General features: G+C 56.1%; 3 protein-coding genes across 15 annotated transcripts; 1 reads left to right on the forward strand and 2 right to left on the reverse strand.

Moving 5' to 3' along the window:
- Window positions 1-1,906: 1,906 nt before the first annotated feature.
- DBNDD2 (dysbindin domain containing 2) lies at window positions 1,907-9,350 on the reverse strand. 2 transcript variants are annotated; one of them, XM_041478652.1, is made up of 4 exons: window positions 9,220-9,350; window positions 3,843-3,998; window positions 3,257-3,400; window positions 1,907-2,501 (listed from the first exon to the last, which is right to left on the reverse strand). In XM_041478652.1, the coding sequence occupies exons 1-4, from the start codon at window positions 9,266-9,268 to the stop codon at window positions 2,293-2,295; spliced, it is 558 nt and encodes a 185-aa protein (XP_041334586.1). In that variant the 5' UTR covers window positions 9,269-9,350; the 3' UTR covers window positions 1,907-2,292. The 2 variants fall into 2 exon arrangements, with proteins under 2 accessions (XP_041334586.1, XP_041334588.1); XM_041478654.1 differs by lacking the exon at window positions 9,220-9,350 and adding an exon at window positions 8,648-8,853.
- On the forward strand, window positions 4,006-18,248 carry LOC121359596. Of its 10 annotated transcripts, none has more exons than XR_005956065.1 (5): window positions 4,006-8,449; window positions 9,260-9,644; window positions 10,498-10,574; window positions 13,404-13,551; window positions 13,734-16,252. XR_005956065.1 is itself a non-coding variant. In XM_041478645.1 (5 exons), the coding sequence occupies exons 1-5, from the start codon at window positions 9,301-9,303 to the stop codon at window positions 14,029-14,031; spliced, it is 891 nt and encodes a 296-aa protein (XP_041334579.1). In that variant the 3' UTR covers window positions 14,032-16,252. The 10 variants fall into 10 exon arrangements, 8 of the variants coding, with proteins under 8 accessions (XP_041334579.1, XP_041334580.1, XP_041334578.1 ...); XR_005956066.1 differs by having other exon boundaries at window positions 9,260-9,456; XM_041478645.1 differs by lacking the exon at window positions 4,006-8,449 and adding an exon at window positions 10,665-10,828 and having other exon boundaries at window positions 9,301-9,504.
- A 1,920-nt stretch (window positions 18,249-20,168) lies between these two features.
- Window positions 20,169-23,855, reverse strand: SYS1 (SYS1 golgi trafficking protein). 3 transcript variants are annotated; one of them, XM_041478650.1, is made up of 3 exons: window positions 23,016-23,855; window positions 21,790-21,857; window positions 20,169-21,235 (listed from the first exon to the last, which is right to left on the reverse strand). In XM_041478650.1, exons 1-3 carry the CDS (start codon window positions 23,208-23,210, stop codon window positions 20,995-20,997), a joined length of 504 nt encoding a protein of 167 aa, XP_041334584.1. In that variant the 5' UTR covers window positions 23,211-23,855; the 3' UTR covers window positions 20,169-20,994. The 3 variants fall into 3 exon arrangements, with proteins under 3 accessions (XP_041334584.1, XP_041334585.1, XP_041334583.1); XM_041478651.1 differs by lacking the exon at window positions 23,016-23,855 and adding an exon at window positions 22,469-22,771; XM_041478649.1 differs by lacking the exons at window positions 21,790-21,857; window positions 23,016-23,855 and adding an exon at window positions 22,469-22,777.
- Window positions 23,856-24,851: the final 996 nt, after the last annotated feature.

The raw sequence follows: 24,851 nt of genomic DNA on the forward strand, positions 1-24,851 counted from the left end.
TTCTCCCCGTGGTGATTTGAGTGTGGTGATGATTTGTTCCATAGGAAATAAGCATTAAAATTATAGCAACGTGTGGTTGCCACTTACCAGCTGCTATACCTTGTTGATTACCCACTTGCTAAGATCTAAGGTCCTCATGCAAGGTTAACTTGCAACTGACAATGTGATTCAGTGTTTGTGAAGAATAAGGAGTTACTTTCTATCTCTTTTTCCCCCTCTTGCCAATTACTAACATCACATAAAACCAGAAAGTCAACATGTCCAGGAAAAAAAAAAGGTCATATTTACATACTGTTGTTGGTTTGGGTATTTTTTTACACTGGGCAACTCCTTGCAACGGGATACTGGTAGGTAATAAAGGTTTAGATGCATGTTGGAAGTGATCAGCCAAATAAAAGGTAAAAACATCCATCCAGCGCTGTTAATGACCCTATACCTAGAGAGAGAAGTCCCTGTGCTACAGCCTGAAAAGTCATGAAGCCTGGCCCTTTTCTCTTGATCAATTTCCCAGCTTAAGGCAGCACATGCAACACATTTCTGCTGCACTCAGATACGGAGCACTCCAGCTGGTCCCACAAAGTGCTGGTTGACACAGGAACAGTGCAGCCATATCTCAACACCCCCTGGGAAGCAGCCAGGATGAGGAGCATTCCCTGGCTTCTGTTGCTTATCTGCCAGGCTCCTTTCCCCGTGGTGACCACGGCTGTGCTGATGCAGGGGCAGGGACAGCGCTTTCCTGGCCTGCAGCCACTGATGAAGGGGCCTGTGGCCAGCTTTGTGCCCAGCTTTGGCTGTAAAGTGGCCTCACGTTGGTGGTGCTCCCTCCACTGCTGTGGAGCAGCAGAGGGGAGCAGCTGCTGGTGTTCTCTGCTCAGCCCATCTGCGTGGCAAGTCCCCACTGTGCTCCTGGCTGGGGGTTCCAGGTCACGAGCAGCCCCCGCTCAGCCAGCTGTGTCTCAAGCTACGTCAGGGAAGGTATAGGTTGGATATTAGGAACAATTTTTCACCGAAAGAATAATAAAGCACTGGAATGCTCTCCCCAGGGAGGTGGTGGAATCACCATCTCTGGATGTGTTTAAAAAAAGACTGGACATGGCACTTGGTGCTGTAGTCTAGTTGAGGTGTTAGGGCATAGGTTGGACTCCGTGATCTTAGAGGTCTCTTCCAACCTCATTTTTCTGTGTTTCTGTGATTCTGTCTGTGCTGCCTCTCTCTGCAGAGCCTGAGTTGCTCCCCATCGTGCCCTGCAGCCCTTCCCTGCCAAGGCCTGTGCTGTCTGTTCCTGCCTGGGCACAGGAGCCAGCCCTGGGCTGTGCAACAGAAGGCTTCATCTGCTCCTGCGTGGCACAGTGAGCAGCCTGGCTTTGCACTGCTCTCCCTCCTGCAATCCCCCCTGAACCCTCATCCCCCGTGCTGTTTTCCCCCAATGACACACACACCCACTGCTTGGTTAGATCAGTGTTATTTCTCTCTGTGCCGTCGTTAAGTGCTTGTCTGGACAGAACCTTTGTCAGTATCACCATCTCTGGATGTGTTTAAAAAAAGACTGGACATGGCACTTGGTGCTGTAGTCTAGTTGAGGTGTTAGGGCATAGGTTGGACTCCGTGATCTTAGAGGTCTCTTCCAACCTCATTTTTCTGTGTTTCTGTGATTCTGTCTGTGCTGCCTCTCTCTGCAGAGCCTGAGTTGCTCCCCATCGTGCCCTGCAGCCCTTCCCTGCCAAGGCCTGTGCTGTCTGTTCCTGCCTGGGCACAGGAGCCAGCCCTGGGCTGTGCAACAGGAGGCTTCATCTGCTCCTGCGTGGCACAGTGAGCAGCCTGGCTTTGCACTGCTCTCCCTCCTGCAATCCCCCCTGAACCCTCATCCCCCGTGCTGTTTTCCCCCAATGACACACACACCCACTGCTTGGTTAGATCAGTGTTATTTCTCTCTGTGCCGTCGTTAAGTGCTTGTCTGGACAGAACCTTTGTCAGTAGGGCAGGGGGAACTGGGATCCCAAGGGATGGCTTTCTGGAGGTGGTGGAGCTGTGGGATGCTGGGCATGTTGGGGAGTAGGGAGTGAAGCAGGGAGTGTTAGCAGCAAAGCCTGAAGAGTTAATTTTGGGAGCTTACAGTACCCCTTTCCTTCTCCTTTAGCTGCCAGGAGAACACATGGAGGGAGAGGAGGGGAAAACCATCTCTCCCCTCTGGCAGGGCAGCAGTCCAGGGTGGGGTTAACTGAGCACCAGCCGCTTTCCTTCTGGGCTGGTGAGTCCGTAGGGAGGAGGCTGGGAGCAGGGCAGAGCTGCCTGCTAGCTTCTCACCACCTGCTCTTTGGGACTGTCCTCCTGCAGGTCCTCCTCATCCGACTGCACCACGGGGGTCTCGGCCCCCTCCTCGCTGGTGTCCAGGCTGTTCAAATCCGTGGAGGCAGAGGACGTGGAGGAAATGCGAGACTTGCTCTCAGCTGCATTGGGCACTGGCAGGGTGATCTCCTCTGGGCACTGGCTGGCATCTGCCCCTGGAGAAGAGAGCAGTATGAGAATGAAAAAGGCTCTTGGAGGTTTATTGCTGCCTAAGCTTCATGGATGGCCCCTCCAAGACTCACTCCTCAGTGGGCTGTGCATTCCTGACTGCTCCCCGTGTGGCTGCTGCAGCCATTCCCCACCTCACACCCCCGGCTTGGCTCAGGGCAGTTGCTGCACATTCCTTCCCCGTTTTTGGCAGTGGAGCCTCTTCCATCTTGCCTGAAACACGGCCCAGAGCCACGCTGTGTGAGGCTGTTGGCTGCAGCAGGCAAGGAGACCTTTGGTTTGACCTCACTACAGTGTGTGAGTGGGGAGGAATGTGCTGGAACCCCTTACTTTCCCTGCAGACCCCAGCCCAGCTCCCTGGTTCTGCAGCCTTCCTGCTCAGCACAATGAGCTCTGCAGCATGGAGGGGACCTTGGGAGTTGTGACAAGGCACTGGCTGCTCCAGAGAGGCTTCGGGACAAGGGAATTTGACTCACACTCTGGAAGGTGCCTGGCCTCTTCTGTCTTCTGCAGCACAAGGAATTTACAAGGGTCTGTATGTCTGGGCAGAGGAGGTGGATACTGATGTGGAACAGCCCCATATGAGGTCCCTCCAACTTCACAAACCCAGCACCAATATCTGCCTTTGGGTGGGTGTGGATCTGCCCACAGGGTGGCTGGGGCTGAGGAATGAGCCAGTGTGGGCACTGGGGGCAGGAAGGGCTTCCAGCCTGGCCCACAAAGGGCTTGGGACTGCACATACCTGGCAGAGACCCAGCAATGCTGCTCTCCTCTGTCCCACAGCCCAGAAACACATCCACAGTGTCCTGGTCTGACAGGTCCAGCACATCCATCTGCTCCAGCATGTCCACGTTCACCTCCATGGAGGAAATGCTGCCTAAGGGGGCTGCAGAGACAGAGGCCAGTGAAAAGGTGAGTGATAGTGCCAGGCAAAAGGCACAATCAGCTCTGTGCAGGCAGGACCCTGAAGTGGGAGACCACCCTTGACACAAAGAACTGAATTCTACTTGCTGGTAAGAGCCCCCAGGAAAATCATGTTTCCTTAAAACATCCCTCTGGAAGCCCCTGCTGTGTCACTGCAGTCCTTGTGCCTGCTCCAAAATGTAGCCTGCCCAAAGCCAGGCACTACAGGGCACCAGCTTGGGTACCCATGTGCCTTCAGTGGAGGGGTGTGAGTAACCCACAGCACACCCACACAGCCACTGTGGTCCCATCTTGGTTCAGGACATGGGTGTCCTGTTTGGACTGGGGATGTCCCACCAATCTCCAACCCCTGTGTCACTGTCCCTGAAACCCCCCAGCCCCGTGCTGGTGCCCACAGCACGTACGTCTCCGGTGCTCAATCTGCAGGTGAGACATGGGGAAGAAGAAATCCACATCATGCTGGAAAACCTCCTCAAAGAACTTCTGCCTGTCCCGCAGTTTCAGCTGCTGCTGCTGCATCTGCTCTGCATCCAGGTTCCGCTGGGCCTGCTCCATCTCAGCTGGGGAGAAAGGTGAGGAGAGTTGGAGCAGGCAGGGCTGTCGGAGCCCTTCTGCCTGTCCCGGCTCACACTGCATGGCTGTGCTGCACGGTTGGTGGTTCCCTTCTGCTCTGCTTTACCAGCACACATTGATCTAGTCACCGTTGGAGAGATGTGACACACCAGAGCAGCAGCATCACCAGCACTTGCTGTGCTGGAGCCTCAGATCCCTCCCTGAGGTGCAGGGCAGCCAGAATGGGGAGCTCATCCGCTGTGCTCACAGCTGCTGAAGGGAGTTCTCAAGGGGGAAGGGGAGCTGGTGTGAGATCAGCCGCGGTTTGCACACTTTCAGTTTCCCTGCTACCAAACAGAGGGCTGTGTGTGAATGCTAACGAGCAGGGGAACTCCCAGGGTCAACAGCTGGCCTTAGTGCTCCAGGCTTTCTGGGCCGAAGGATGTATAAGCAATGAAAGGAACTGGCAACCCTGTCACCGCTGCCCGTGCACAGCCCTGCCTGTCACGCCCCCGCCACCACCGTCACTATAAATGCAGCCGCACCCACGCTCCAGGCTCCCTCTCACATCCCCGCTCACAGCCAGCTTGGCTTCTGCCTGCACAAACATTTTCATTCCTGTAATTCCTCAAGCAGTTCACTGCCGGTGCTTGTGTCCCCAGCTCACGGGACGGAGTGATGGGAGCCCTTGGGCTGTTGTTGAAGGAGCTTGTTGCTGCATCCCCGGTCTTGGTAGCTTCCTTTTGGGCTGGGTACCCAAAATAGCAAGGACCCAAGTGGCACAGAGAGGCTGTGGCTGGTGGCCCCAGCTGTTCCCAGGCTGGTGTTTGACCTCAGCCATTCCACATTTCCTTTCTGCTGCACTTGGCCCAACCGGCACAAGGAAAATGTGATTATTGGAGCAGGCAGTGTAATAACCAAGGAAACCAAACAAACATCCTGTGCTCTGCCTGAGCAGAACCCAAACCCTCTGCTCCTCCAGGCTGGGGAGGAGGGAACAGAGGGAGCAGCATTCCCACCCTGTCTGGCAGGAACAGGGGCAAGGACAGCAGAGGAGCTGGCTGCCAGCAGCACGGAGCAGCACAGGAACCACACTGGAGAAAGGTGCTGAGCCTGGTGAGATGTCATGGAGATCAATGTCACATCTTCCTGAGAGCTCTTCCAGGGCTTCTCTGCATCCTGTTTCTGGGCATCCTTCAGTGAAACCCCATCATCTGCAGGTGCTGCTCCTGCGGGCTGGGCTGTGCTGGCAGCACCACGTGGGGATGCACCGTGACTCAGGGCGACTCACCACGAACTCTTGAAGAGGCTCTGGTCCTCTTCTGGCTGCTCAGCGTCTTCCTGCAATGCCTGGGGCAGCAGTCCAGGCTGCCTGAAGGGCTCTTTGCCTTGGTATATCTGACCAAAGCACTGGTGCCTGCTCTGGTGCAGAGCCTCAGTGCAGGGCCCAGGATGGTGGTGCCAGTGAACCTTTCCTCCTGGGAAAGCCAACTCACAGGTGGCTGCAGCCTGGTGCTGCCGGGGTACAGCAAAAACCTCCAGCCTCCCTGTGCCATCTGCAGAACAGAGTGAGGCCAGGGACAAGGAGGGGGTGATCAAGGCACTGATTATGGAGCTGTCTCCCTTCAGCAGCTGGCTGTCCCAGGCAGAGCTGTGCTCCCCGGCCCAGCTGTGCTGAATCCATGGCAAACTGCCGCGGTTCACCACACCGAGGAGAGCCCATCGGGCTCCAGCTGTGCAGAGGCTGGGCTGGCTCCAGGATTCAGGGTGACAGACCAGCTCTCCACGGGACGTCCCGCCAAAGGGACCTCAGTGTGGAGGTAAGGACCAGTGTCCAAATCCTTCTGCAGTGCAAATACAAAATAAACCAGAGTGCTCTTGGGTGCTGTCCCGAGCGCCATGAATGCGGCTGAGCTGGGCTGCTCATGCTCTCCCGGCACGTGACCGATACTCGGAGTAAGTGTGCTTGGGGAGAGTGATGACGGCTGCTGGTGGCAGCATTCCTGTGGGCGCCACGGTTTCTCTTGAGGGAGAAATTAGCAGGACCTGTTTATGAACTTGTTTTCGAGCTCTGGTCGGGGAGTTGGGCACGAGCACTGAGATCCCATTATGTAAGGAACGCCGGCAGCGGGAGACAGCAGCTGGGGCTGTGCTTGGCCCTGCCTGACCCGTGACCGCGGTGAGAGTCGGGGATGGAGCCTTCCCCCCTCGCACGGCTCTTCCGGGCCCAGGGCGAGCGAACAGCCCTGCCAGTGTGGCTGCCCCTCGGCAACCCTCGCCGGGGAAATAAAGGAGCGCGGCGTTCCCTGCCGCGGCCCTTCCATGTGACGGCCGGTCACACTCCGCGGCTGCCAGGCGCGGGGATTGTCTCATCCCGCTGGCATGTTCCCACCGCGGGACACGTTAGCACACACAATGCGGCCCCTGTGCACCGTGGGGGATCTGTCGGTACCTGCTGGTGGCCTGGCTTTTATTACTATTGTCATGGTTATTACTCCAGCCCGCTGAGCCGAGGGGCGGGAGGCTGATCAGCATTCAGAGCCAGGCTCTGCCCCGCTGCCTGAACCGCCCAGCGCGGCTGCGGCGGCTCCGAGCGCCCCGCTGCCTTCAGATCCTTCCGGCTCTCACGGCTTGTTCGCCAGCGCTGCTTGGACACGAACCGGGGCCAAACGCTGCTGCAGAGTTTGGGCGGGCAGGACAGGGCAGGATTCCCCGCAGGGATTTCCTCTCACCTGCTGCTAGGCAGATGCCGCAGGGTGGGCTGAGGGCGAGGACGATGGCCCCGGTGGTCCCTCTGCCCTGACAGGGCACACCAAAGAGCCACCACCCCTCGCGTTGTGTGGGCTCGTGGCCACGCTGTGGTGGGGAAAGGCGTGGGAGGGTTGGGAGGCAAAACTCTGTCAGCTCTCCCATCCACACCTTTGCCAAAGCAGGCTTGGGAGAGGAGCAACCCCTGGATGCAGTTTGGATGGAGCAGGGGTCAGACAGAGCTGGAGGGTGCTGAGAGTAGCAGCTCAGGATGTACTCGGACCCAGCTGCCTTTCTGCTGGGAGGGAATGTGCTTTTCAACCCTTACAGCCATCGGGATCATGGCACACCCCTCTGTGCCGGTAAATAGGAGGGGTGTGTTTGGGTTGGGAGAAGGATTGTTACTGAAGGCACAAGGCCAAGAAAGGATAGGAATGGCCTTTTCTCGAGGCCACAGCTCTGCAATATCTTGCAGAGATTTCGAGGGATTTAAAGAAGGTCCTGAAAAATAATACGGGCTGTGGAAAGGAGCAGCAGGTGCTAGCAGGGTGAGCAGAGTTTAAGTGGAGGTTGCTCCAAGCATGGGTCAGTTCTCTGATGAATGAAAGGGTTGGAGTAAGCTGCTTTTGCCCTTCTCCCTGAGCCTTTCTGGAGCCCAAACCCCTGGCTCTGCTCCTCCAGAGAAGTCCAGTATGCCCCACTGCTTCCAACTTGCCAGAATGCACCTTCCTCCCCCAAAAACAGGTCTGCTAGGAGACGGGTGGGGGGCAGTGCAGCTCCTCAGCTGCCTCGGCATCTTCTGGGAGGCTGTGCAGAGATGGCAAGCTGCATCCCTGTCACCCTGCCCCAGCATAACCCCTGCAGAACAAGGATAACTCCCAAGGGCTTTCAGCTCCTTCAGCCTTGGGAGAAGCGGCTGGCGAGGAGAGCTGGGAATGCCCAGAGAATCACACAGGGTCAGGCCACGCAGAGATGGGATGCTCAGACACCGGCTGCCTGAGTGTTAATGCCCTGCACAGTTCTCCATCGGCACATCTGACCTCGTGTTGCAGCACAGCAAAAAATAACCGTAGTCCCGATGAGAGGAAATGCACCGGGCGAGTGAGAGGGAGGCAGTGGTTTTGGCAGGGCTGCCTGCTGGGAAAAGCAGGAGGGGGGACTGGAGAGAAAGGACACAGCACCTCGTAACCCCTGTGTGTGCCGTGGTTTCATCGCCTGCACTCCTCCGAGCGATCTCCAAATCCCCTGCGTCTCAGCACTAAAAATATCCTTCCCTGCCGCCCGGAGCTCTTCCCCGGCAGAGGCTGTGTCATAAGACCCTGCTATTTGCGGGGCCCTGCTTCCTTTCATGCGAGGAGAAGCATGAGAACGGAGCAGCGCGGTGCCCGAGGCACGGCAGGCACAACCCGGGCACGGTGCCTGGCAGGCTGCTCCTCTACAAGCCCCGCTGCTCCGGCTGCCGCTCGCCCCGCCGCTCGCCACTGAGTTTGCTCTGCCCAGCATCCTCAGCCCTGCGGGCACGGGGGGATCCGCTCCTTCCGGCAGCCACGGCGCTCCGAGGGCTGCCGATGCCGCTCCAAAACAAACCCGCGACCCAACAGGTTTCCTAGCTCTGCCACTTGCCAAGCAGGTGTCCCTCAAATCCCCCCGCTCCCCGAGCATCCCCGTCCCAGGCACGGAGCTCCGCGGGCAGCCCCGGGGCCGGCAGCAGGTTGGTGCAGCGAGGGGCTCGGGGGCGGCCGGGGCTGGAGGCTCCGGGGGCGGCAGGTGGGGCACAGCCGCTTTGCCAGGGGCATCAGGTGGGCGCTGCGGGGAGGATGGAGGGGATGTGGCACCCGAGCCCTGCCCGCCCGCCCGGTGCGGTGCCCCGCTCCCATCCCGCCGAGCCCACCCCGCGGCCGGCACTTACCGGGCAGCCGCCGGCTGCGGCTCTGCGCCCCGGGCCCCGACATGCGGCTGCTGCGACCGGGCCGGGCCGGGCCGGGCCGGGCCGGGCGGGGGACGGGGATCAGTGCGGGCCCCCCCGCCGCCGCCGCTCTCCCAAGGCGCGCTGCGGGGCGGCGCTCGGCGCGGCACGGGGCGGTACCGGCGCGCCCATCACCGCGGCACCGCGCCCCCGCCCGCCGGGGACCCGCAGCCCGGGGCCGCCGGGAGTCCTGCGGCGGGGATGGGGTCTCCCGTGCACAGGGAGAATCAGAAGGTCCCCGTGAAGGGTCCCCACGGAGAGCAGGGTCTCCGTGCGCGGTACCCGGTTATCTGCGTTGCCGGGACCTACGGAGTGTCCCCATGCAGGGTCCCCCGTCCCGAGTGGGTCCCTGCAGAGGGTCCCTCCCCCCCACAGCCGCCCAGGCAGAGATCAGTGCCCGCGGTGGTGGGCTGCAGGTGCCCTGCTCCGGCAGGAGCTGTGCCCCGCGTGGCAGGAGGTGGGCAGGGGGAGGCGGGGGGAGGCAGGGGCTCTGCCTGGGCACGGAGAGCAGTTACCATTCATTCTTGCTTTTTCTTTCCTTCTCAAAATGCTCAGCTCACGCATTCCCGCGGGAGAGAGGACAGCACCATGTATTGATGGGCCCTCCCCATCTCACTCCTGGCCTCGTGAGACCCTTATCCCCGGCAGACCCCACTCTGGGTGCTTTCTCCCACGTTCAGCCCTGCACATCGGGGCTGCTCCTTGGCAGGGCCAAGGACTTGGCCGCCGCCTCCTTCCTGTGTCTCAGCAGGGTGAGTCAGTGCCTCGCCGTGCCCAGCGCCAGCTCTGCCCGGAGCCTGGTCAGTGCCAAGCCGGAGTGGGGGACATCCACTGTGACTTTTGCTGTGACTGGAAGGGAGTTTCCAGTGTCTGTGGCGTGTCCCGCCTGTCCCGTTCTCAGTGTGTTCCTCTCGCTGTCTGCATAACAAAAGATAACTGGGTATTGTTTGTGTCCCAGCTCTATTTTGGCTACTGTTGCTTTGCTGTCCCCCCTATGTCCCCTGGGACCTCCTGCTGCCGAAAACCGGCTTTGTGCTGGGTACCCGGAGCCTGCGCCCCGCGGCTGGCTTCAGCTTTCACGGTGGTTTTGAATTTTGTCCACGTAAATGTTTTATCCCTGTCCATAAGCACTCCCAGTCCTTCCTGCCTGATGTTTGCCCATAGTGCGGGGTGCCAGCACTGCGGTTTGGGGGGACCGGGCTGGTGTAGCACGGGTGGGGGTTATGGTCTCTGAGCAGCTGCATGACCAAATCTCTGCTGGGTACCTGCCGGCTCTGGCTTCTTCACAGCTCGGTGTGGCCTCCGGGCAGCACCAGCCTGTCGGCACCGTCCCGACTGCCCCCCTGGCCGGCCCTGCCAGGGAGGGGCGAGGAGGCAGGGCCGGGGAATTAGCTCAGGTCTCTGCTATGTGACACGTCTGTGTCTTTTGGCAGCAGGCACTGCTGCGAGGCGTGGAGGCTGTTTGTGCGCACACGAGTTTCCGGAGCACCCCGAGGTCCCCAGAGCTCAGTGCATCCCGAATCCCGCTGCGGGGACAGCACACATGGGTGCTGCCCGTGCAGAGTGACACGTTCCCAGATCCCTCGCTGTCGTGGCCCCTTCATCCTGCCTTGCCGGGAGGGCGTTGGAAAAGCACTGATATCATCGGCACCGAGCCTGACTCATCCTGGCTCTTCAGCACAAGCCGTGCCGCTCAGCGGGGCACACATTTTATTCCAATTAAACCATTGCAGGCAAGCCAGCTCTACATAATGATTTTTTTTTTTTTTTAATTTTTTTTTTTTTACTCCTAGCAAAGCGTGCCTGCCCCGGGCCAAAAGATGAGAGGGACAGAAGTGACGCTGGACTCAGTGGAGAGTCTCCACTTCTGGTACGGAGCCCTAAGAATATCTTGCCAGAAACCTGCAGGGTCTGTCTCGGCTGCCGCAGCATCCCTGCCTCCCTTGTTCCTCCCGTGCAGGCTCTCAGCACTGTCTGGTGTCAACAGCCCCCGCCCTTACCGCAAATGCCCGGGTCACGAGCCCAGGTCGGAATGTCACCTCTTCTCCCCACGACACGGAGTCCAGCTCCTGCCAAAAGACCCCAGGGGGGGCAGCATCAAAGTGCCCGTCATTGTGAGAAAATGTAAGGTGACTTGTTCCTCCTGCCCTTCCTGCTCAGGTTTTTCCCGTTTATTAGAGGTTTGGGAGGTGAGTCAGGGAGCTGCGGGGTGAGGATGGAGCTGGGGAGGAATCGGCAGCTCAGGAAAAGACAAACCAGTTCCAGGCACAGGTGAATCACTTGCCGGTGAAAATGGATTTATTCTCTGGGAGGCATGCGTGGATGGGGCTGGGAGTGAACTGCAGCTTGATTCCATCAGAAAATTGTGGAGTCAAGAAAAAAAACAAGGCAAGGCAAGGCTGCTTTTCCAGTAAATGAGGAGACACATTGCAAGGGAGCAGCCTGCAGCCGGCAAAGCTCCAGCAACCCGTGGTCCTGCGGCTCCCTTAAAAGGGGCGATTTTAGCCTGGGACAGCGGGGAGACAGAAAAGCCATAAACACCCTCAAAGGAATGTGGCTGCCGAGAAACGAGAATCTCCGCAGGCGAGGCGAGGTGGGGGGGCCTGGATGGGGTTTGCACCAGCACTCTGTGCCTGGAACCAGCTAGTTCCTTGGCCATGCCCTGTCCCGAGGGAAGACCTCCTGTCGCAGTGCTAACAGTCACTGTGTGGTGCTGGGAGAGGCTCCTGCCAAGCCCCGGGGGTGTCATGTCCCCACGTCCTCGGGCCCCATGCCATACAGACATTCCTGCTTGCCAGCTGCTGGCACGAGAGCAGGTAGGGCTGAGAGGTGCTGTGCAGGCAGCAGGACACCAGCCTCGGCCAAAGGAGCAGGCAGAGCTGGAAGAGGGTGCCTGTCCCAGAGGAATTTCCTCTTCAACATATCCCACTTCTTTCAGGCAGCTGAGCTATTCTGCACAGACTTTGCTCTCGGTGCCATGGAGCAGCCCTGTGTGTCCTGGGGCATTGTGCAGATTCTTGGGAACAGCCCTTGGGGCTGGCTTGTCCCTGCAGGTAGCTGTGGGCATGTGGTGGCATCTCTGGGCCAGGCTCTCCCTTGCGTGTCCCAGGCTGGTGGCAAATGGAATGTGCCTAACTGAAATGAACATGCTGCTTGATTTACTTCCAGGGCTGATGAAGATGCAGCACATGGCACTCATCTGTAAATAAATGTTGTAGTTAGTTGTTTTTGTTGATCTTTTGCAAAGAAATAGTCTTTGGTTTTCACATCCCAGCTCTTTTTGCATTAGATTTGGGTACCTGCAGTTTGCAGAGTTGTGATTTCCAACTGCTCCAGGTTCCTGGCGCTGGAGGTGGAGGCCCAGCTGCCGCGGGGGTGAGGGTACCTGTGCACAGAGGGGTCCCACTTATGAGGGTCCTAATCATGTTCATGGGCTGGTGCAAAGCAGTGTCCCCAAGAGCAAAGCTGTCACCAGCAGAGAGAAGGGTCTGACATCACCAGCCTCCACAGCAATGCCACCAAAGCAGGCCAGAAACTTTCTGTTCCCCTTCCTGCTGGAGCCAAAGGGATTCCTGGGGCAAGAGCTGGGATCAAGCCACAGACATGCAAAATCCCAATTGATGCCACAAAGATCATGCAGCCTGGGGAATTGCTGAGCCAGGGTCTGGGCAGAAGGTTTGGAGCTGTAGGTGCTGATGTTTAGTCCTTTGACCCTTCAAACACTCTGAGTTTTGCTTCCCACCCTTCATCGTGTTCTCCTGTGCTGTTCAAGAGACTCAAAAAGGGCAAAGAGATCCTCGCCCTGCCTGGAATCCTGCTGCTGGCAGCGGGCACTGTCCCATGTCCCCCACTGGTGTCACAGCTGGAGTGGGCAGCAGAGGCTGCGGTGGGCAGGGGGTGGGGGCCTTTGGGGTGAGGATGCTGGTACCGGGGCCCCGTGGGCGCTGGTTCCTGGAGGTGGATGCAGAGTGTGGGCAGCGGTGGGCGCTGGCAGAGAGTCCCTGCGAGATGCGATGCAGGGAGGTGCAGGGCTGCGGGATCCCGGGGCTGCGGGGTGAGGGGCCGGAGGTGCCCCTGGACGCTCGACAGCCTCGGCCCAGCCCCCTCCTTAATTAGCCGCGGCCGAAGCCGCTCATTAGCGGCGACTGGGGACGGGTGCCCTCCCCGCGGAGGCGGGAGGGAGGGGAGCGCTGCCGGCCCCGGTGGTGCGGGCACCGGCACTGGCAGCGGAGCGGGGCTGGAGCCGAGCCCGGCGGAGGGATGGGGCAGCGGCGGGGCCCGGCCGTGCTGCTCCTCGCCCTGGGTGAGGGGATGTCCGGGCGGGGGTCGGGGCGGGGGGACCGGGCGGTGTCCGGGGGGAGGGAGTGATGCGGCGATGTGTCCCCTTCTTCCCTCCCTCTCTCCCTTCGTCCGTGCGGCTCCCCCCGGCGGCTCCCGCGGGCCGTCCTCCCCCCGGTCGCTGTCCCCCGCCGCGGGTGCCGGTGTCGGGATGGCAGCCCGGGCCGACTGGGCTCGGGGTCCCCCCGTGTCCACCGGGCTCTGAGCAGACCCCGACGACGCCGGGCACAGCCGGGGGGCGGCGGGGGCTCGAGGCTGTCCCGCATAGAAGGGGCCGCTCGCCCAGCCGGGGCACCCCGGGGCGGGGGTGGGCTCTGTCCCCAGAGGTGCCGGTGCTCACTTCGCCCCCCGGTGCTGGCAGGGCACCTGGCCGGGCTGCTGGCAGCGGGACCCGCCTGCGCCGACGCTTACCGCGGCCTCTCGGACTGCGTCCTCAAGCTGGGGGACAGCATGGCCACGTACGAGGAGGAGGAGGGCATCGAGCTGCAGGGGCTGCGCCGGGTCTGCAGGTGAGTCCGGTGCACGGCCAGCTTGGCTTCTGGCATTGTCCCTGTCTGGTCTCCTGCCCTCTCGAGTCCCGTCGTGCCTGCACACATACATGTGCTCCACACCTCACTCCGGTTTCAGATTGACCCAGCGAGCTTCTTTTCTCTGTCCGTCTGTCCATCCATCTCCTATCTGTCTCCCACAGGAGTTTGTATCCCTGGTCCTTGGCAGCAGCTGCAGCCCCCAGCACTGGTCCCATCAGTCCCTGCATGCCTGCAGCCAGGAGGAGCAGGGCTGGAGGGACCCGACCCGCTCTGCACCCCCGGAAAATCTCCCCTGGACCCCAGGTTTCAGGCAGTGCTCTGCCCCGGTGCCCAGCGCTGCCGGGAGCAGCCTGCACCGGCCACCACGTGCAGCCCAAAAAAAGCTTTCTCCCTCCCTGCCTAAACCCTTCATCCTTCAGGCTTGGATTTGTCCCAGCCCTGGTTTGCCCGAGTTTGTAGCGGTGCCCTGAGATATTGGGAGGATGTTAACTTTAACAGAACTGAAGAAGAGCTGGGCAGTGAGGGGTGGTGTTGGGCAGGTTTGGGGAAAAGTTCGATTAAAAAGCAGATGAGGAGAAGCAGCAAGGCGGATGTAAAATGTTCACAGAGATAAATGGAGGCAGCTTTGCATCTTCAGAGCGAGCTGTGGGGAGTAAACAGGAGTTACCAGGAAATGCAGGTAGCAATGAAGGGAAAACCCACGTGCCTGGGGGCGGTGGAAACCTGGCAGAGCAAGGTGGAGGGCTGAGTGCCCTGGGGTCGTGCTTTCTGAGCTGCGGGAAACCACCCTGCAGGCTGTGACCTGCTCTGTATTCCCCCTTCTCCAGGAGACAGCCTGGATCGGGATGAAGAGCCTCTCTGGGGCCTGCCTGTGTGGGTTCCAATGGGAACTGCTCTGGTTTGGATAGAATCGATACTTTTTGGTTTGCTTGGCGTTTTATTAAAAGAGGCTTCTTGGTATTAGAAAACACCGAAGCAGTCAGCCCAGCCCAGCCCATGCTGCTGCTGGCTGCTGGAAGAGCGATTCCTTTGCTGAAGCTCATGTGAAACATGTGAGCTGAGTTTTTCCTGCAGCTCAGAGGCACAGACCATCCCCAAACAGGTCCTGGGATCTTCCCTGGCAGGAAGCTGATGATGTCCCAGCTTCCTGCCAGGAAATATTTCTGAATTATTTACCTTTGATGCTCAGCCTTATCCATGGCTGTTTGAAAACATTTCTGGAGCTGGTCCCCTCTCCAGGAGGGTGGGTGAGGGATGGACAGGGAGCCAGGAGCTGTTTGGGGGGCTGGTGGTGTCTCAGCTCATGTGCAGTGCTGCCCCAGAGCCGGCCTGGCAAGGCACTTGCCAGCAGCCTGCCTGCCTGAGCAGATGGGGGCTGTGAAGGGTGAAAGGCTGGGAATTGCCCTCCCAGCTGAAAGCAGATCCAGGCCAGAGCTGCTGTTCCCCTTCACCTTCCTGAGCTTGTGTTGCCTGAAGACATGGGTCAGGTTTAACTCTTACCTGTCAGAGCTGCCTGCTACTGCGGCAGGTCGGGAGCGAGTGCTGGAGGTTGCCAGGGTTGGCACCAGCTTTTCTCATTATCTGGGGACGTTTATTCTGCCACAGTGACTCTGTTTAATGAACTCCCTCACAGCTGGCGTTCTGACGTAAGCCCCGGGTCTAAGCAAGCAGAGTGCTCAGGTTTGTCTGTCTGCACAAAGTGTCATCTCCAGCACAGTGCACTCAGACAGCACCATGCTGTCCTTTACAGGTGCACAGTGTCCCCTCTCAGCCAGCTGGACTGCATCCCCTTCCTGACAGGTGACATGTGTGCCCGGTGTGTTGGCAGAGACAGAGAAGGTGTCAGAGCAATTGCTCCTGTCCTCTAGACTCTTGTCTCCCTCTTGCAGGGAGCTGGGCGTGGTGCCCAGCCCAGCCCATGTGGGACAGGACAGCAGAGCAGCTCCTGCTTTATTCCTGCAGGACCATGGGTTATCTTTGCCTGTTTTATCTTTTCCCTCTGGTAGTCTCCAAAACCCTCTTTCCACTCAACAGCTTCTACTTGTGAAAGTAATACCCAGCAGATAAATGGAGTTTATTCTAATGAGAACACAGTGAATAACTCCTCCTGCCCCTGCCCGTACCTCAGGAAAAGCTGAGACAGCCTGTGGGAGCTCTTGTCCTTCTCCATGCTTTGTGCTCCCATGTGCCCTTGACTCTGCTTGGAGAAAGTGATGAATGAGATGTGCTGGGCCTTTGTTTGCAGCCTGTGTGAGATACTCAGGGAAACATTTGCTGATGGCAAATAATGGATTTTATTGACTTCCAGAGAAAAGGGGGAGGGGGGGAGAGGAATAAATAATTTCAGTGTTTTGAGATTTGGAAGTTTAGCCAAGATGCTCTGGCAGATGATGGAGGGGATGAATAGTCTGGGAAACTTGCACAAAACACGAGGCTGTTGCTGCTCAGGGGGCAGGCTCAGGGCAGCAAGGCTCTCCCTGGCATCCCACACTGTGGGAGTGCAAAGGGACTGACAGTGTGGTGTCTCCCTGGCTGCAGGTATTGGGATGAATTCCACACCTGTGCCCTGACAGTGCTCTGGGACTGCCAGAAGGAAGCAGCAGCTGTCTGGGAGATGCTGAGAAGGGAGTCCCGAAAAAACAAATTTCAAGGCAGTTTGTTTGACCTCTGCAGCCCCAGCATGGCCCAAAGCTCTGCCTGGACCCACGTTCCCAACATTTCCATCCTCAGCATCCCCCTCATCGTCACTTGGCTGAACTTATAAACTGCAGCTCTGTGAGTATCCCAACAAAAGTGGTGGCAGTGTGTGGCGTGGCATCTTTCAGATCTATTTTCCAAACCTTTGAGGAATACACTGTGTGGAGCTCAGAAACTCCCGGCTCCATCCTGCGCCTGTGAGACATGGAAGAGCTTGGCAGCATCTCCAGGGTGTTGAAATGTCTCTGTAATTTGGAGTAACTCCTCTCCCCCTTCTGCCTCAAGGCACAGGCACAGATCTGGCTGTCGGGAGATTTGGGAACTTGTAAATACAGGGCACAGGATTTGGGGAGAAATGATAAATTCTGGAAAATTATGAATGCTGGATACTTCTGCACTCTTTTATGGCAACTGGAAGGAAACCTGTTTACTTTGCTGACTCTTTCCACCAGATCAACTCTCCAGGGTTTTGATTTGGACACTCAAAACAAGATGGGTGTTCTTCCCACCCCTCCATGAGGTGCAGGGGATGGTGTCTGTCCTGTCACAGGCTGAAGGGAGACCTTACTACCCTGTACTGGCCTTTCTTCTTTGAGGACGTGTTAAAACCCCTGCTGAACAATAATCACAGTTGCATGACTTCTCTTGCACACATCTGAATTCCTGACTAACTGCTGTGTTATGTGTAAATCCCTTTTCTATGGACAGAGGTGAAAAATATTTGGGGGGAGAGGGAGTATCAAGCTAGGAGGACAAAAGGGATTTATAGCAACTCTTCTGCTTTAAAGCTTTCCCCAAAGTACCTGTAAGCAGCTGTGGGTAGAAGTGTGTAATTCCAGAGTATTAAAGCTTGTTGTAGAGCCAACAGCATGGCAGAAGTTATTTGTCCTGACTCTTGCTCGACAGCACAGTCTCCTCTTGTCTCCTTTGTGGCTCAGTCTTGTCAGTTTTGCAGCTTCAGTACAAGCATGGAAGTATTTGGAACAGAGAGGCTTTGCAAGTGGTTTCTGAGTACGTTGGAGAAACACAACATTACTGGTTAGCCCAAGGCAGTCTGTGTTTCATGCTTGCTGATGGATCTCTGTGCCCTGCCTGGCTGCACAGGGCCATGGGGTGTGTGCTCAGTGTGAGCAGGGAAACCAGGGCCCTGCTAACCCCACAGATCCCACCAGAAGCATTCCAGGCACTGGGCAAGCTTCTAGAGCAAAGGATCTTAGTCCTAACACTGGTGTTGAGTCATGCAGCTTTCCTCTGGCATTCACGTGTTCTTCCTCTTACCTTCACTATCCCTCAACCCTCTGCTCCTGCAGCAGCAGCAGGAGATAATGAAGAAATTGGAGCAAATTCCAAGAAATAAGGCAGGGCAGAGCAGCTGGTGTTCAGACAGCACTTCAGTGCACAAGTTGTTACTTATGTATTCAGTACTCAGCATCTGGGGCACAAAGCCTTAGGGTGAGCAGTGGAGAAAGGTAAATCAGAGCATGGTAAAACCTGGAGTGAACCACTCAGATTCAGCTTCATTTCTTTCTTTGTACTCCACACCAACAACACTGTTTTTCCTTTGATCCTGTTCCCCCCTCCCCTGTTAACTTTAGTGGCTAGAGAAAGCTGAAGCAGGGGAGAGTCATGTACAAAACCAAGACTGGAGTATTTTGGCTCTGAATCCTGCACCCGTTCTTTGTTTAGAACAACTGTTTAATGCCATTTGGAAAAGAAGTAAGCACAGCCCCATAAAATCCCACAACCCTTGCCTTCTCTTTGAATTTGGCAATTCCTCTCTTAAAATTTTCTGCATTGAAGCAGCTTTGGGGAAAGGGAAGGTAAAAGAATCAGATTGGCAAGAAATCTTTTTGCAAAACTATGGATGCAAATGGATGATTGCCACTGTCTCTGAGAAGAACAGGTCTTGGGACATATCTTCCCTGGAAGCAAATCCCTCAACTATTGCACACAAAAAAAAAACCCCAAAGATTCATTAAGAAACAAAGACCATCTGCCACTGTTCTGGTATGGAGCAGCAGATTTTTTTTTTGTAAGCCAAAGGTGCTTCGAAATCTGACTGAAAGCATGTGAGAGAAAACTAGGTCTCACAGTATGGGAGTGATGAGTTTCCTCAATCAGTATTTCATTTTTAGCAGAACTTCCTCTATGACTAGGACAACGTAGAAGTCCTTAAAAAAAAAAAAAAAAAGTAATACACAGGTTCATTTCTCCTAGGCAGTCAGCAGCCTTTCAGAAAGATTTCTGATCCTACAGCACACTTCATGGTGCTGCAGTGCAGCTTCTGGGATGTCCTGCAGCCCTCAGTGTTAAAGCCCCATTTGTCAAGGATTCTTCTCATGGCTTTGCTGTGAGTTTCTCCAGATACAAAGCTGTCCCCAGATTTCCCCCCCAGGGAAGCCGCTGAAGCTGTTACAGCGTATCTTGGGTATTCAAAAAGAAATGGGTTAAATGTTCCTTAGTCCAAAGGCTTCACCTTTGTTCTTGCAGGAGAACAAAGGTGGCAGCTCTGTTAATACAGACCCACAGCAACTCTGGGAGCAGAAGAACGTGGCTTTGTCTCCTTGCTCTCAAATTCACTGTAATTAATCCTCAGCTCCCGCTTGCCTCAAGAACAGCCCTGAACACAGGAGTTCACACAAGGCTTTGGTGCGGTATTAAGCGTTGAAGTAAACCTGCAGGCCTTCCCTGTCCCTGCAGGACTGGGATGTTCTTTCTCAAGAATAGCACCAAGAAGCAGCAGAGGATAAAATGACCCTGCAGGAGTCTTAAAACATGACTAAGAGCACGACAGTACTCGTCACCCCGAGGCAGCACTGCCCTCTGCTCCCCGCCCTGATCCCAACCACAGCACACTCCTGGCTCCTTTCTGAGGCAGATACTGGCACCTACTGGAGACCAGTTTGTATCCAGGCTGAGGTGACTGGGAGAAAGGCAAGTATCCTTGTACGTGAAAAATGAGCAGATTTTGGGAAGGGATGGACTGTCTTGCTGCAGGGGCAGCCCTAGGAAGTGACCTCGGGGTGGCCTCCAGGCTGGCTCCTGCCCAGAGAAACACTTGTGTAAACTCTTGCCTCTGAAAGGCTGCTGCTGTTTGAAACTCTGCTTACAGGGGCTTTGGTCAGGAAGGGCTCCTGGTGAAATCCCCCAGTATAAATTAAAAAGTGCAGGTTACACTTGTTTAGACAGAAATCCTCCTTTGCAGACCTGCTGAGTATGTAAAGCAGCAGGATGTCATCCTGCCCTCATTTACAGTGTCTGAGTGGGAGAGCAGGGATTGAAATACAGCTCAGCTGCCCCGTAACAGAACTCAAAAGAGCAGCTTCAGAGAGTTTATCAGTCTCACATCATCCTACCACTTTTCAACAAACTGAATTAGCAAACGATTTATGCAAATTAAAACTTACAATACTAAAATACAAAGGGAAGTTACTGCAGCAAGATGCTGCATGGGAGAAAAATCTGTCTCTAGACATGGCTTTGCCCTTGTTTGGGGTTGCACAACATGGCCATCCCTCAGTGGAAACCAGGCAGGATGTGGGGCTGCTTGCTTGGGCTGTTGGATCTGGAGGAATTACCCAGCTCTGGACCCTCAGCAGTAAGGGAATGTACCTGCCTGGTGAAGTTTATTTGAAGGACCTCTAAATATTCAAGAAATAACAACAGTCTCTTACTTAACATCACCTCTACCAGGCAAGACCTGTTGCTGGACCGCTGAAGCCTGATGGGAAAGCCCATCCAAGGGGGGAGAGCATCATGGCTCCAGGACACTTTTGCAGGTTTCCCCAGGGCAGCTCCAGGCTCAGGTTGGACATGTGGAGATCCTGGACTGCTGACACTCCCTCTGAAGTGGGGTTATGCCAGCTGACTTCCCAAGACAGCACTCAATGATGCCTTCCTTTCAGAGCAGAGGTATGAAATGTTTATTGTAGGAAATTTTATGTGCCCCAGACAGTGGGCACCTCACAGCCAAGTGTTCTCTGGCTGCATCCTTCTGTTGCCATGATACAGACACTCTGGTATTTCTTGAAGTGCTCACCTTCCCAGGAGAGCCATAACACTCACAGCAACATTATATTTTTATTATTACAAAAGATTTCTTCAGCAAACTGCTGTCTGTCACCTCTGTGTATCAAACATGGAAACAGCAAACAAACCCATCTAACGTTACAGGTTATTATTTAGTGTCTCAGCTGGTGATTCAGGTAAGTATAACTATTTTCTTTCTCCCCATCCTTGACTCACTTCCTTGACTTCCTCACATTCACTTCCTTGACTCTTTCCCAGGCAAAGCCCAAAGAAGTGACAGATTGGAAGCAGCAGCTCCCAGCCCCACTGCTCACCGTGCCAGCTCCAGCAAGAAGAGCTGACCATTGTGTTACCCATTCAGGGCACTCCCACACAGTTCAATTCCAAATGCTCCTCACACACCAAGTTTTGCTACCTGGCTTTTAACAGTCTCGTGAGCGAAGAGTTTTAGGGCACACTCTCCATCCAGTCATATTAATACTTTGTGTTAACAAAATAAACATCTGCTCCTCCCCCGCTGTCAGCCGATGCCAGAGGAGACGCTCACACTCATGCAGTCACCGAGGTCCAAAAAAAAAAAAATCATAAAGTCTAAACAGACCTGCTGTGCTTCTCGAGGGATGATTCTGAGGCATTGGATGCATTGTGCTGGGAACAATGACCAAACGCAGCATGTGGTTGCCAGAGGCAGTCTGTCTATACGTTGGATTTGGGGGCGGAGTTGAGGGGGATCTCCCGGAGCTCTATTCTCATGCACAGGTACTCCCCGATGGCCGCCATCAGCGCCGTGCACACGATGTGCACCAGCCACCACGTCAGCGTCGAGGGGAAGCGCGAGTTGTAGATCCAGCAGCCCAGGAGGTGGAAGAAGTGAACGGTGACGGTGAAATCCAGGCACTGCTTCCCTCGGCGGATGAAGTACAGCAAGCCCAGGGCACTGCAAAGGAAAGGCAAGGGATCAGTGAGCTCCACCAGGCCTTTGGAAAAGGTGCTGCAGCAAGAGCTATCAGCAGTTGTCAGTGCTGATTATGCAGTGGGTTTAAAACTTCTTCAAATATTTTAAGAATGGGTTGTTTCTGACCTCTCTCCTGGCTGCTGCAGCAAGACTTGCAGGCTTACAGCTTTTTAATTACATGATGGCAGGAAAATTAGATTTCAATGCAGAGAACAGGCAGGAATTTATAGACTATCTCCTAATACATTAGTGTTTATAGATCAGTGTTTGCTGAGATCCATTAATACTAACTTTTAGTAAAATCTCCCGCAAAAGCAAATCTCATTCCCAGCTGGGAAACTGAGGCAGTGAAGACTTTTCCAGGTTCTAGAAACCCAAGAGTCAGCAGTTCCCCACTGCCCTCAGCAGACATGCTTAAGAAGGCACAGGGATTTTGGGAGATGTTTGGAGAGAGGCAGTACACCACACTGAATTCTTTTACAGCTTAATGGTACGAAAGGACAAGATGCAGGTGCTCCAGCTAGCTGCAGACTTACCAGGTGAGTGCATTGAGGATGAAAGCCATCATGGAGAGCCTCCCCGGCGGGGTTGAGAAGCCTAAAATCTACATGGGACTATTAGTAGGAACCCGCGGCACAAATCGCAGCCCGAGTCTCCCGTGGCACAGCCCTGCATGGATCAGGATCTACAGGAGGAGCTGGACATGTCTGTCTGTCTGTCTGGGGGCACCTACGGGAAAGGGAAAGGTCTGGTTCTGTGCTGAGGGGAACCGCCTAACCTGGGGGTGGAGGATGTGCGTGCACAGTGGGGCTATTCCTAGGGGCAGGGGAGCTGTCTTTATACCGGGAGTACCTATAAAGGGTATCTCTATAAGGGGGTATCACCTACAGAGCGAGGTGTTCCCTCTCCACAGGGCCACCATCTGTACAAGGTGACTGTCCTCCCCCCACGCACCGAAGTGCTGTCTTAGCCCGGGTACCACCTGTTCAGAGGGACGGCTTTACCTCCACACTGGGGCACCTACACAAGACAGCAGGTCAGCACTGGGGGGCTGCTACACGGGGCAGCACTCCGGGGGGCTCCCAGGGCGGGGGCTGTCCCTACCACCGGGAATGCCCACACGGCAGCGGGCTCTGTCTCCCTCAGGAGAGCCCCAGCAAATCCCCCCGCTCCAGGGGCCTGTGCCCACGGCGGCTTCCCGGGCCGCGCCCTCACCTCGTCGCTGAACACCTGTTGGAGGGAGGGCCCGGTGCTGCCCAGGGTGCCGAGGAGGGCGAGCCAGAGCCCGAGCGAGCTGTAGTATCCCGCCTGCAGCAGCACCATCTGCGCCACGATCAGCGCGGGGTCCCACACGTAGCTGCGGAACTGCGCCGCCATCGCCCGCCCGCCGCCCGCGACGGAAGTGCCGCCGCCGCCGCGCCAGAGCGACTCCTGGCGGGGCGGAGGACCCGCTGCTGGCCCGAGCCCCGCCCGCGGCTCCGAGCCCGCTGGATCCCGATCCCGACCCCTCTGGATCCCGATCCTGACCCCGCTGGATCCCGATCCCGATCCCGACCCCCGCTCGATCCCGATCCTGACCCCGCTAGATCCCGATCCTGACCCCGCTGGATCCCGACCCCGCTTATCCCCATCCTGACCCCCGCCCGCCGTCCCGATCCCGCTCGATCCCGACCCCGCTCGCTGCCCCCGACTCCCAGCTCCGGCCCGGCTGCCCGGTGTGCCCGGTGTGCCCGGTGTCCAGCACCAGCCCTCCCACACCTGCCTGCCAAGGGCGTCCCCAGCCCTGTCCCCTGCCCCGGGTCGGCGCCTTCGGTAACTTGGATAAAAGTTGCTGAAAGAGGCAGAGTCCCTCGTGCTCCCCGTCCCCGCTGTGATCGGCTCGGTCTGGTGGCCTCAGCGAGCCGCGGTGTTTGCTTGGCTTCACGTATGGGAATTGTCGCGGTGTGAACAGTGACATTCCCGAGGTTTTGTGGGACAACAGAGGATTTTGGAGATGAGGCTTCCCCAGCCGCTGCCCCTGCCCGTCTGCACTGGTGTCAGTGTGTTCAGTAACTTGGCCGAGCAGCCCTTGCTAAAGACACAAATACCAACCATACAAGAAATTATTGTCCCCGGTAATTCCTTTCATTTCCAGGCCAGTTCCTGTAGGTGCCGAGGCTCCTGGCAGCTGCTGCCCAGCTGTGCTCATTTCAGCTCTAGGCTGTCGGGTACCGGGATGTTGTTCTGAGTCCTGGTGTGCCCTGGCAGCACCTTTCTGTTACAGGGCTGGGTTGGCTTCTTTTGGGAGGTTTCTTCTGATACATGCTGATTTCTTCTATTTAGCCTTATGAAATGGCCAGGAGCCAGACACCCTCATGCTCACTGTACCCTTTCTGTGATCAGATCCTGGCTGCTGGGGCTTGTTGTGAGCCATCCTGCTTGCTTGGCTTCAGGTATAAGAATTGTCACTGACTTAATAGCAAAATCCCCAAGGTTGTGTGGGACAACGGAGCATTTTGGAGATAAAATCTTTGCTGGAAAAAGGAGAGGAGGCACCCCCGGGCTGTTTCGGTCGAGTGTTTTCACCTGGAAAAGAGAAGAGAGGAGAAGGAATAAAAAGGGGAATCCAGGTTCTGAGGGAGGTGGTAGGCTCACACCAGTCGTGGGTGTGGAATATGCTGGCTATGGGAACACAGATTATGATCTCTGACAGGCTCTCATGACGTTTTTTCCATGCCTCTTATGGGAAGTTCCCTATGCAGCTCTGCTGTATGTTTTCCTTTCCTCATTCTGTGAATTTCTGTGCTGAGCCAGGTTTGACACATTTTGTTCCCTGTTCCCGGACCATCTCCTAGGAAAGATTGTGCAAGGCAGAGGCACATGTCTGGTGGACGTGGGCCACTATAGCTGAGTTCTCACTTAGGCCTTTGGAGAATTTATTTTTGCAGAAGCTCCAGCCTCAGCCAGTGCAGAAATGAACAGGGGAAAATCCCAGCCTTGTCAGTGCTGTCTGCTGCCGACACGTTGCTGAGCATAAATTGTGAGCCTTGACATTTCCTCTGTTGGTAGAAATTGGTTTCCTTTCCTGAAATCTGCTGTGTTTGGCTCTCAGAGACAGGCAAGCCATCACTTAGATATTAATGCTCACTTACCTTTTTCTTTTATAGTCCCCCATAGGACTAACTTTCCTTTGCCAGCAAAAATTTTGTCAGTTCAAAGCTGACTGAAACTCCAAGCTAGTGTAAGGGAGGTATCGTTGCTGGGTATCTTTCCACAGCCAAATATCTGACTTATCCAAAAGTCCACACTGTCACACGATACAAGCCGGTGTTTTGGGAGGTGTTGACTTGAATTGCTTTGGAATTTGAGGCTCCTCCCTGCCCTTGTGACTGAAGGTATGGAGTAGCCACAGCAGCAGCGGAGCCCGAGGTGTGATTTGAGGCTCCCTCCTGCCCTGGACAGGCAGAGCACCCATATGGACACGGGGAGGGTTGTGGCACAAAGACATTTGTGCTGTGACTCAACAGCAGCCCAGTTTGTGAACTTGTTTCCTGTCTGACTTTGTGACAGCATCTTTCATGGTCATGTTTGTTTGTTCCTGCTCCTGATTTGGCTCTGT

Source organism: Pyrgilauda ruficollis, unplaced genomic scaffold (assembly GCF_017590135.1).
Source record: "Pyrgilauda ruficollis isolate IOZ18807 unplaced genomic scaffold, ASM1759013v1 scaffold46, whole genome shotgun sequence".
Lineage (NCBI taxonomy): Eukaryota > Metazoa > Chordata > Aves > Passeriformes > Passeridae > Pyrgilauda > Pyrgilauda ruficollis.

Coding starts and splice junctions, on each gene's coding strand:
- DBNDD2 (XM_041478652.1), bottom strand. CDS start 9,268: ATGCGTGAGCTGAGCATTTTGAGAAGGAAAGAAAAAGCAAGAATGAAT. Junction 3,999..9,219: donor AGAAAAAGCAAGAATGAATG/GTAACTGCTCTC, acceptor CTTTCTCCCCAG/CTGAGATGGAGCAGGCCCAG. Junction 3,401..3,842: donor GCAGATTGAGCACCGGAGAC/GTACGTGCTGTG, acceptor CTGTCTCTGCAG/CCCCCTTAGGCAGCATTTCC.
- LOC121359596 (XM_041478641.1), top strand. CDS start 9,301: ATGGGCCCTCCCCATCTCACTCCTGGCCTCGTGAGACCCTTATCCCCG. Junction 9,505..10,497: donor CCAGCTCTGCCCGGAGCCTG/GTCAGTGCCAAG, acceptor TTTTACTCCTAG/CAAAGCGTGCCTGCCCCGGG. Junction 13,552..13,733: donor GGGCTGCGCCGGGTCTGCAG/GTGAGTCCGGTG, acceptor TGTCTCCCACAG/GAGTTTGTATCCCTGGTCCT.
- SYS1 (XM_041478649.1), bottom strand. CDS start 22,630: ATGGCGGCGCAGTTCCGCAGCTACGTGTGGGACCCCGCGCTGATCGTG. Junction 21,236..22,468: donor AACAGGTGTTCAGCGACGAG/GTGAGGGCGCGG, acceptor TTTCCTTTGCAG/TGCCCTGGGCTTGCTGTACT.